This window comes from Hesperophylax consimilis, chromosome 17 (genome assembly GCF_061612785.1).
Source record: "Hesperophylax consimilis isolate HC1 chromosome 17, BYU_Hcon_1.0, whole genome shotgun sequence".
In the NCBI taxonomy this organism is placed as follows: Eukaryota; Metazoa; Arthropoda; class Insecta; order Trichoptera; family Limnephilidae; genus Hesperophylax; species Hesperophylax consimilis.
The window spans coordinates 18,504,671-18,516,343 of record NC_142852.1 but is presented as its reverse complement, the minus strand read 5'-3'; the positions used below and the strand labels follow the sequence as shown (position 1 = coordinate 18,516,343).

Genomic DNA, 11,673 nt, shown 5'->3' with positions numbered 1-11,673 from the left:
GGTAATTGGTTGATGGAGACCTTTTTTCCTCTCCAGCCGGACTTTCTCGACCCATCACCTTACAACGCAGTGGGAGGGTCGGATTCATACGTCGGTCACTCCTAGACACATTGACCCCAGATTTCTATCCACCCCTCTTTCTTTATCCTAAAAAGACACTCCTCACAGCATCGCCAAAGATGTCATAGTCCCTGAGGGATTTTTTTTCCTCGGGGCAGGTTCTGTTAAATACAATGTGTTAGTATGGATAGGAAATCCACTGTCAAGAAGGTCTTGACTAGAAATCAGAAGGTTGCGGGTTCAAATTCCGGCGTCCGCAAGTAAATTTCATTTGATGAATTTGTGGTTTTTCACAATTTATTCATAATATTATATAGTATACTTGCGGCACTTTCTATGTTAAGGTTAAGAATACATGTAGGATGATCCGTTATGTTATTTCTCCATATTATTGTTTGAAGATTATCAGTGTAGTTGGAATTACACCATATATGATCAATCCGCGATGGTATTTGATTATTAAATTCTCTAGTATATTTATATACAGGGTTTAAAATTTAAAGCGGTCATCATGTTGATATAATCGTCCTTTTCTATAGTGTGATTATTTTCAGCAATGTTAATATTAATATCGCCAGTTAGAAAATTATTTGTTCATTTATTATTTAAAATAATATTATTCAATTCTCCAATAAAAGTGGACATAACAGCTGAGTGTGTCCTGTATATTGATATTATTTGTATAGGTAGTTTATTATTAATGCTCAATCTTATAATAATACAGTTTGCATTAGTCATATTCGTTTCAGTAATGAGTACGTCTTTAAATATAGTCTTCGTGTATATAACAATACCACTATTTTTGTTAATATAATGTGAGCTCTGAAAGTAGTTGTAATTGGGGAGAGTTGGGATGATTGAGTTATGAATAGGACTTTCACGGAACCCGAAAATGAACTTTGAAATTTGATGAATTGTTCAAATTCTCCGAAACAACCCGTCCTTAGAGTTTTTCGTAAATGGAAATAAATTGATATGTAAATTACTGGGAATTAATAAACAGAATTTTATATAAAGTACTGAAGGTATATTATAGTTTTTATAATACAATCTAACTAGTAAATTAGTTTTATGATATAGTCAGAATTCTATTTTTTTAAGAGCTATTTTAAGCATTCTTTGATAATATGGGCAGGCTTTATTATTTGCTAGGTGATTTGTTGGTATTTTTAGATTGAATCTTTCATTTGTTGTGGCACAATTTTTACATTTTGGAGAAGTTTCCTTATTTTCACAGTCCTTGTAGGAGTGGTCTCCTGCACAGTGCATACACGACATTTTATTTGTTACCTTTTGTATGTTTTGGAAAATGTTTCTTATGTTTTGGAAAATGTTCATTGTTTTGATGAGTTGTGATTTGTTTAATATGAATATGATACATCCGAGGTTGGGATCAATTATGATTTCTAGATATTTCATTTGCTCTGATTTTCTTGAGAAGGGCAATCGCCGATGATGGTTTTATACATTCGGGTCATGTTTGAAAAAAAAATCATAATATAAATTATAATATTTATTATAAGACATTTATGTAAGTTCAAACAGAACATTGATTTTACAAATTATATATACATACATACATACATAATATATTTAAAAAATATATTAAAAAAATAAAATACATACACTATATTATTTTAATAGTCGTTAATAATTAACATAAATTTTATTCAATGATCATAATATACTTCTGCAAAACAATAATAATAAAGCGAAATACATAAATACATATTTTTATCGTTTTGAAGTTGTAGGTCAGGTCAGATGGCTAACCTCAAAGTCCTGTAAGGAAAACAGAAAAAAACTTTTAGAATAAAAAAAAATAAACACAGAATAAAGAATAATACTAGAAGTGCATTGTAAAATATTTATGTTTAATAGAGGCTTAAATTTATAAAAAAAATGTGATAGCTAAATGGAACATTATTTGTTTCCATTCAAATTTGTATGGAAGGCACTTCTAGTTTTACACTTTATTGTAAGGAAAAAAATATTGCTTGATTAACTTCAGATTTTTAAACACAAAGTAGAGAATGTTTTGATTTGAAATTCGATAGTAATAACGGTATTAAAATGATAATATTATTGACCTGGGAATATATATTTAAAATTCATATCTCACCCAAAATACAAATTCAAAACCCAATGAATAGTTTAATCGAGAAACAATAAAAATAAAACGGGATTAACTCAATGTTGATTTTTTGATATCCACTACATATTTAAATCCTTTGGGCAATATGTCCAGCTAGGAAGGAATTTTGATATTCACTACATATTTAAATCCTTTAGGCAATATGTCCAGCAAAGAAGGATTTTATATATTCACTACATATTCAAATCCTTCAGGAAATATGTCAAGCTAAGAAGGAATTTTGATATCCACTACATATTTAAATCCTTTAGGTAATATGTCCAGCAAAGAAGGAATTTTGATACCCACCACATATTTAAATCCTTTAGGCAATATGTCGAGCAAGGAAGGAATTTTGACCACGCAAACATAATGCAACTTCAAATTACATGTACCTCAAATAAATACAAGGTATTATTGTTTAGAAAATAAAGATGAAGATAATGCAAATATCAATGTAAAAATAATAAAATTAATTTACCAGTTTCAAATAAGTATTTATTTGCATGGCTTGGAGCCGGTAGAGCTGTCATTGTTGCTGCTGCTAGCTGCACTGGAAGAGCTACTAGATGAGCTGGATGTGTTGCTGCTAGATGAAGAGCTGCTGCTTGATGATGAGCTGCTTGCACTCTTTGCTGCACTGGCTGCGCTTGCTGCACTGCTTGAGCTACTTGCTGCGCTGGATGCACTAGATGCACTAGCTGCCTTGCTGGCAGCGCTGCTTGAGCTGCTTGCTGCACTACTAGCTGAGCTGGATGCACTTTTGTTAGAAGAACTGCTGGCTGCACTGCTTGCCGCGCTGCTGGCTGAATTCTTGTTAGAAGAGCTGCTGGCTGCACTGCTTGCTGCGCTGCTGGCTGCGTTCTTGTTAGAAGAGCTACTGGCTGCACTGCTTGCTGCGCTGCTGGCTGCGTTCTTGTTAGAAGAGCTGCTGGCTGCACTGCTTGCTGCGCTGCTGGCTGCGTTCTTGTTAGAAGAGCTGCTGGCTGCACTGCTTGCTGCGCTGCTGGCTGCGTTCTTGTTAGAAGAGCTGGTGGCTGCACTGCTTGCTGCGCTGCTGGCTGCGTTCTTGTTAGAAGAGCTGCTGGCTGCACTGCTTGCTGCGCTGCTGGCTGCATTCTTGTTAGAAGAGCTGCTGGCTGCACTGCTTGCTGCGCTGCTGGCTGCGTTCTTGTTAGAAGAGCTGCTGGCTGCACTGCTTGCTGCGCTGCTGGCTGCATTCTTGTTAGAAGAGCTGCTGGCTGCACTGCTTGCTGCGCTGCTGGCTGAATTCTTGTTAGAAGAACTGCTGGCTGCACTGCTTGCTGCGCTGCTGGCTGAATTCTTGTTAGAGGAGCTGCTGGCTGCACTGCTTGCTGCGCTACTGGCTGAATTCTTGTTTGAAGAACTGTTTGCTGCACTGCTTGCTGCGCTGGATGCATTGTTGTTGGAGGAGCTGCTGGCCGCAGATGCCGCGCTGTTTGCATTCTTGTTTCCTTGGCATCCCTTCTTTTCCTTTGAGCCCGAGTTGTTTCCTCGCTTGCTCTTGCTTCCACCTGCTCGCTTGCTCTTGCTTCCACCTGATCGCTTGCTCTTGCTTCCACCTGATCGCTTGCTCTTGCTTCCACCTCCTCGCTTGCTCTTACTTCCACCTGATCGCTTGCTCTTGCTTCCACCTCCTCGCTTGCTCTTACTTCCACCTGCTCGCTTGCTCTTACTTCCACCTCCTCGCTTGCTCTTGCTTCCACCTACTTGTTTGCTCTTATTACATTTCTTGGTTGTTGCGTTACTTGAGGCATTGCTTGCTGCGCTGGATGCACTGTTGTTGGAAGAGCTGCTGGCTGCGGATGCAGCGCTGGATGAGCTACTTGAGTTTTTGTTAGCTGAACTGCTTGCTGCACTGCTTGCTGCGCTAGATGCACTGTTGTTGGAAGAGCTGCTGGCTGCGGATGCAGCGCTGGATGAGCTACTTGAGTTTTTGTTGGCTGAGCTGCTTGCTGCACTGCTTGCTGCGCTAGATGCACTGTTGTTGGAAGAGCTGCTGGCTGCGGATGCAGCGCTGGATGAGCTACTTGAGTTTTTGTTAGCTGAGCTGCTTGCTGCACTGCTTGCTGCGCTAGATGCACTATTGTTGGAAGAGCTGCTGGCTGCGGATGCAGCGCTGGATGAGCTACTTGAGTTCTTGTTAGCTGAGCTGCTTGCTGCACTGCTTGCTGCGCTGGATGCACTGTTGTTGGAAGAACTGCTGGCTGCGGATGCAGCGCTGGATGAGCTACTTGAGTTTTTGTTAGCTGAGCTGCTTGCTGCACTGCTTGCTGCGCTAGATGCACTGTTGTTGGAAGAGCTGCTGGCTGCGAATGCAGCGCTGGATGAGCTACTTGAGTTTTTGTTAGACGAGTTGCTTGCTGCACTGCTTGCTGCACTGGATGCACTGTTGTTGGAGGAGCTGGCTGCGGATGCCGCGCTGTTTGAGTTGTTCACATTCTTGTTTCCTTGGCATCCCTTCTTTTCCTTTGAGCCTGAGTTGTTTCCTCGCTTGCTTTTGCTTCCACCTGATCGCCTGCTCTTGCTTCCACCTGATCGCTTGCTCTTGCTTCCACCTGCTCGCTTGCTCTTGCTTCCACCTGATCGCTTGCTCTTGCTTCCACCTCCTCGCTTGCTCTTGCTTCCACCTGCTCGCTTGCTCTTGCTTCCACCTCCTCGCTTGCTCTTGCTTCCACCTCCTCTCTTGCTCTTGCTTCCACCTACTTGTTTGCTCTTATTACATTTCTTGGTTGTTGCGTTACTTGAGGCATTGCTTGAGGCACTGGATGCGCTATTTGAACTGTTGCTTGCTGCACTGCTTGCTGCGCTGCTGGCTGAATTCTTGTTAGAAGAGCTGCTGGCTGCACTGCTTGCTGCGCTGCTGGCTGCGTTCTTGTTAGAAGAGCTGCTGGCTGCACTGCTTGCTGCGCTGCTGGCTGCGTTCTTGTTAGAAGAGCTGCTGGCTGCACTGCTTGCTGCGCTGCTGGCTGCGTTCTTGTTAGAAGAGCTGCTGGCTGCACTGCTTGCTGCGCTGCTGGCTGAATTCTTGTTAGAAGAGCTGCTGGCTGCACTGCTTGCTGCGCTGCTGGCTGAATTCTTGTTAGAAGAGCTGCTTGCTGCACTGCTTGCTGCGCTGCTGGCTGAATTCTTGTTAGAAGAGCTGCTGGCTGCACTGCTTGCTGCGCTGCTGGCTGAATTCTTGTTAGAAGAGCTGCTGGCTGCACTGCTTGCTGCGCTGCTGGCTGCGTTCTTGTTAGAAGAGCTGCTGGCTGCACTGCTTGCTGCGCTACTGGCTGCGTTCTTGTTAGAAGAGCTGCTGGCTGCACTGCTTGCTGCGCTGCTGGCTGTATTCTTGTTAGAAGAGCTGCTGGCTGCACTGCTTGCTGCGCTGCTGGCTGTATTCTTGTTAGAAGAGCTGCTGGCTGCACTGCTTGCTGCGCTGCTGGCTGAATTCTTGTTAGAAGAGCTGCTGGCTGCACTGCTTGCTGCGCTACTGGCTGAATTCTTGTTAGAAGAGCTGCTGGCTGCACTGCTTGCTGCGCTACTGGCTGAATTCTTGTTAGAAGAGCTGCTGGCTGCACTGCTTGCTGCGCTGCTGGCTGCGTTCTTGTTAGAAGAGCTGCTGGCTGCACTACTTGCTGCGCTGCTAGCTGCACTGCTGGATGAGCTACTTGAACTGCTGGAGCTGCTAGATGAGCTGGCTGCGTTATTGCTGGAACTAGAACTGGAGCTTGCTGCACTAGATGCAGCAGTGGTTCCCTTGGCAACATCATTTACCTTGGGAGCAGTTTTATCGCATGGGCATGCTCGTCCGCTGATGGCCTGAAATAAATATATATATATATATTTATTATTGTAAATTTGATACAGAAAATTTATAAGTAACATATTAGGTTAAATAATAAATATTATATTTTATTATCAATGCTTCTAATGACAGCTCTTTCTTTCCGTACAATATACTTTCTTATCGACCAACATATTGGTCATGTAATATATTATATTTTATTTGGTTTTACGTCTAGCCGGGCTTTTACATGGATGTTTAGAACAGAATATACCTGGTGAGTTATCGAAAATTACACAGTAAGTCAAGTACGTCCCTTTACACCTTGTATAAAATATACATGTATTTATATATGGATGTTGTATGCAATGAAATTTAAGAATGAAGTCGCAGCAAAAAAAATTGAATTCAGAATTTATTGTTTAATAAAGTGAATCAGTAAAAGCACAACGCACATTTTTCTTAAATAAATATATTATTTTCAATAAAGCGTTGTTTTCTAGAAGCTATGTGTTATATAAATTATGTATTAATTGACATCTGGTGTTCTTATTTGTGTGTAAACTTTGAATTTATTTTTTCTGTCTGCCAGACGTTGGTTTATTTAGTTTACGTTGGTATTTTATTAATGAGTTTAGACATTGTACGAAATTAAAGAGCGATATTGTTTTAACAATAGCTCAAAAATGAAAAGTTTTTACAGTAAAATACGTAGGCAGATCAAAAGAAAGGTACTATTTTTATATCCGCAGATAATTTAGGCTAGAGTATTTGAACCACCTTTTAATTTTTAATTTGTCGACATTCGGATTATCCTCACCGACCTCAGAGTTCGGTCAAATTTCAGCTTATGTACCTAACCTACGTAACCTATTTATTTTAGTTTTTGTTTCATCACTTTTCATGATTTTATATCGCTTTTCAAATGTATTGAAAGAAATCCACAGTGGATTTGCTAGTATTTCACCATACTTGCCTAGATTTTATGGTATTTTGAACATTAAAAATGCTCGTAGCATACTTAAATACATTGTATTCACCTGTCAAGGAAATAATGTATCTTAGTATTTTTCTAGCTTGTCGTTTCGTCACTCGCAAATATGTTTTTTTATCTGAGAAAAATCAAAATCAAATTTCATAGATCCCATTTGGGTAAAAGTAATGTTAATGCATTTGCTTACAGGAAAGCCTTACATAGGTAAGTTTTGAGATTCTCACGGCCAAAAGCATTTTTGTTGTTTGTTTTGGGGTGTTATGCCGTGTTACCGGATTGCCCTGATGATGGACACTGCAACGCTGTCCGAAACGTCGGCTAAAGAAGGAGTTAGCGCAACACGGCATAACACCCCAAAAACAAACAACAAAAAAAAGCCTTACATAAATTATTTTTGTTTTGAAAAAGGGTTTATTTAGCTGAAAAATATTATAAAACGTGAGAATATTTTCGTTTATCTTTAAAGTATTGTATTCCTAGAGACATAATTCTTTTAAAACATAATTTAACATTGATTTTTCATTGAAAAAGACGCCATAAAAATCAGTTATTTTACCAACTACTATAATCTCATCCAATTTCAGAGAAATACGTATATTTCTGGGTGTGTGTAAAAGATCGCCACCGTAGTTATCGACAACGAGTCTACCTGCCAAGTTTAAGCTCGATCGAATGTAAGAATATGGTTTAGTTTCCGCCCGCGAGATTTGCATTTCCCGCAACAAAAGTGAAATTCAAATGATGTATTAAAAATGGAATTGATGGCGAATAATATCTGTCTGTTTGTGCGCTTAGTTCTATGAACTGCGCAACGGATTTTAATATCGTTTTCATTATTATTTAGAGAATTTCTTCAGGAAGGTTTACATATATAATACATGCAAATTATATTTATAGAAAGCAGAGAAAAGTCGATGTTTTATAATCAAGTCGTAAATATATATTTTCGGGCGCTTACATTGCTAACGCTGGCTAAACCTTATGAGATACATCAAAATAATGTACTACTGAATTGTATATCTTTACCCTTGAGGTTTTTAAATATTTTTACCAACAAGTCCAAACGACATGGTGAATTTTCTAAAATGTGCTACATATTTCTTATTTTTGAAGTTGTTGTTCAAAGAAATACTATTTTGGAAACTAGATTAAATAATCTTTGAAATGTTTGCATTTGAAAAAAACATTCATCTTTCTATAAATTTTTTTTTTTTTATATTAAACATGAAAATGTTAACAAAAAAACTTTCCAGGACATTTTGACTCGGAACGTCCGTAATTTTTTACTTCATTACAAAATTGACTGTCCTGAGTTACTCCAATTAATTAGCATCCACATACCCAAAAGATCTTGCCGAAATTTACTACCCTTTTATTTTTACAATACAAGGACACTGTCTTATCAAAATTCCCCAATTCCAAGACTTCACAGTCTCGGAAATAAATGCTCTGATCTGGGAAATATATTTCATCTTAAAAATAATCAATATAAATATTGTTTATTTCAATTCTTTTATAGATCGAGACACAAATAGACATCTATAATTTCCGCAATATTTATATTTTTATTTTGAATATCTATTTATGTGAGACTTCTTATCATTTTTACTAATGTATCTTATTTTATTATTTGCTTTTGTTGTAACATTTAATATTTTTTCTTTTTTCGTTGTATTATGTTTCCTTTATTGTTTTAATTTTGTAGAATCTATAATAACTGTGATACTCTACTATTAAACTTTGTGTTGTGTAAAAGCCCATTAAGGCGTGTAATAATAATAAATAAATTTTGAAATAATTCAATATTTATAAAACATATTCCTTTTTAAAATTGGCATCTGCACAAATTACGAGGAAAATTAAGTTTTAATTATTTCTGATGAACCTATTACTAAAATCTCAAATGTTTCTAGAGGGATCTCTACGGATGTAAGTTATTTATATTTAAGATCAATAAAAACAGGAACGTACCATTAAAATATTACCAGTAAAATGGTTTGAAAATTTTATAAAAAGTTTTTCAGCGGTACACACCATATTTTATTTTTTTAAACGATGAATTAGTAACTTTGCGAGGTATTCCTCTAGAAACATTTGTGATTTTAGTAATACGTTCATCAAAAATAATTAAAATAAGCCCCAAGATCGATTTTCTAGGCCTGCTAGTGCAAAGTCCACGTAGGTCCGTCTTATGTCGTTCACATTTCATTTTACAGATTTGATAAGGCAAATTCAACCTTCGGTCTGTCCAATACACGAGGCCCGCGCGTCGCATATTTTTGTGCACGACTGCTTCACTTACATCGTTAAGATTCTAGCTTTATTTTAAGGTATTGTCTCGTCTTTTAAAGTAACATATCACTTGTCGTTGCCTATGTTTAGAAATGTACTCAAAACCATGCGCTTTCTTATTACAATTTATTTTTGATGAAATCGCATAGATTGTAATATAAGCGTATGTTTGTAAAAAATACATCTGTATAAATTTATTTGATTTATTTTTATTTCATGTATAACTACCACAACACGGGCATTAGCCTAGTATGGTAGTTAAAAAAATGTAACATTTAAACATTTATTAAATAATAAAAAAAATAATATAAATTTAAAATTAAAATAAAAAAAATATATTTAAACAGGTGGCATTTTATGTTTTCTTCATTTTGAAAAGTATTCCCTTTTTAGAGAAGTCACTCTCTTCTGAAGAATGGCAGCCAGTTTTTTTTAAATATATTTTATATATGGATAGTGGAACATAATTGGTTTAACATATATTCATTTTACGATGTAATTATCACAGACAGTTATCGTATGAATTAATTTGTCTTTAATTTAAAATTAACCAGTTAAATTCCTTATTTTTTAATGATAAACTAACGTTTATAAGACAAGGTTTTATGCATAGCACAAAGGATAACAAATAATTATAAGCAATAATTAGTCATCCGATTATTTCACCAATAAATGAAGATATCGTATGTCTCGACGCCATCTTGTGAGAAATTTAGCACTAACAAAGCCTTTCCTACAAAAAAAGTTGGTTTTTTACGGGTGAAACAATATAATAAGCAGTAATTGTTGATTGAGGTACTAGTACATATTGAATCATTTGGCGGGTTGGAAATAAACCGACATAGCTCAGTGGATACAGAGCACCTGACCGGACATCAGAAGGCACGGGTTCAATTCCCGTTGGCGGCATTTATTTTTACTCGGGAGATATTTTCAATTTGTATTAGTATTTCGGATGACTAAGTATTGCTTATAATTATTTGTAATCAGTTAAATTCCATTTACAATATTTTTTAATTGTTACAGATTAGGAAGAAAGTTGATATTAGAAGTTATAAATAAAATAACTAACATTAAAGATATATACATGTTTTAGTTTAAGTACACTGTGAGGTTAAATGTGTTAACCCTTCAACCCTCGGTAGGACATTACTAGCCACAAACATCGGAGGCTCCGAAGGACAAATCTGACCGGAGCGTCCATTACTTAACCAAAGTTTTTTTTATATATCTTTGGAAAGATAAATAATTATTCTTCTCAGTTTGTTTCAAATATTTATTCACGATTCCAGTAATATAATCCAAAAAAATGTCAAAGTTTACAATTACAAATTGTCTGGATTGTTTTATTGACAGTTAAATGGCATAAAATTAATTATGTTACTACTTACTGATTCCCTACACCAAAGAAATGTGCTTACTAAATATTGATTTTCTTTAAAAAATATTTAAGTTTCGAGTTAAAATGTATGAAATTACAAATATAATTTTTATCGAGTTTCTAAAATAGTATTTCTTTTTAAAACAACTTAAAGAATAAGAAAAATGCAGCACATTTTAAATACCTATTATATTGTATTGTATTCCAAAGTTTCACCGTGTCATTAGGACTTGAATGGAAAAGTACGAGTACAGTGGAAAATATCAATATCTCTTAGGGTATTGTAAGGTTTTTTAGATATGTCCGTAAAGATGTTTTTGAGTAATTCGATTTTAAATGTTGTATAAAAAATCCTGTAAATAACTATTTGATGTCTTTACGTAGTTAAATGAAACAATTAATTAAAGAAAGCTTTTGAACGCTAGTTGCGTTTTTAACTACCCCCATAAATCTGAGTTAATTTCAAGAAAGAAAATTCCATTTGACAAAAAGACAGATTTTAACACTACTGGATAGGTTGAAACAATGAAGACAATAAATTTGAACACGACTAGATTGGTTGACACAATGAAGACAATAAATTTGAACACTACTAAATTTAAAAAAAATCCAGTGAATAATAGTTAGAATGGTACACTTACGTGGATAGCCACCAGGCAGATCAGGAAGAAGAGACAGAACTTCATCCTAAGACCTGATATTCTTCAGAAACAAAAAAATAGCTGTTGTGCACGCAAAGGAAGAGTGCTTAAACCAGAATTCAGAGTGATTCCTTCTTAGAAAATGTACAGCCTTTTATCTGACCGCTGTTACTCAAAAATCAAATAAATCTATGACGTACTTAATCTGAAAGAGAGTGGATGACAAAACACCGAAAAATAAAAAATAAAATTAAAACATATTATTGAGATATTTTTGATAGCCATGCTGCTGATCTGTTATTTGTGCATTTTATTTAACTAACCAATATGAATTTAGAAAAAAACTCGGTACTGATGATGCCATATTTAATTTAACCAAGA

General features: G+C 36.2%; 1 protein-coding gene across 1 annotated transcript; it reads right to left on the bottom strand.

Moving 5' to 3' along the window:
* Positions 1 to 1,560: 1,560 nt before the first annotated feature.
* LOC149416140 (uncharacterized) lies at positions 1,561 to 11,450 on the bottom strand. Its single transcript, XM_089641585.1, has 3 exons — positions 11,293 to 11,450; positions 2,676 to 6,019; positions 1,561 to 1,842 (listed from the first exon to the last, which is right to left on the bottom strand). Exons 1-2 carry the CDS (start codon positions 11,335 to 11,337, stop codon positions 2,693 to 2,695), a joined length of 3,372 nt encoding a protein of 1,123 aa, XP_089497711.1. The 5' UTR covers positions 11,338 to 11,450; the 3' UTR covers positions 1,561 to 1,842; positions 2,676 to 2,692.
* Between the last annotated feature and the right edge of the window lie 223 nt (positions 11,451 to 11,673).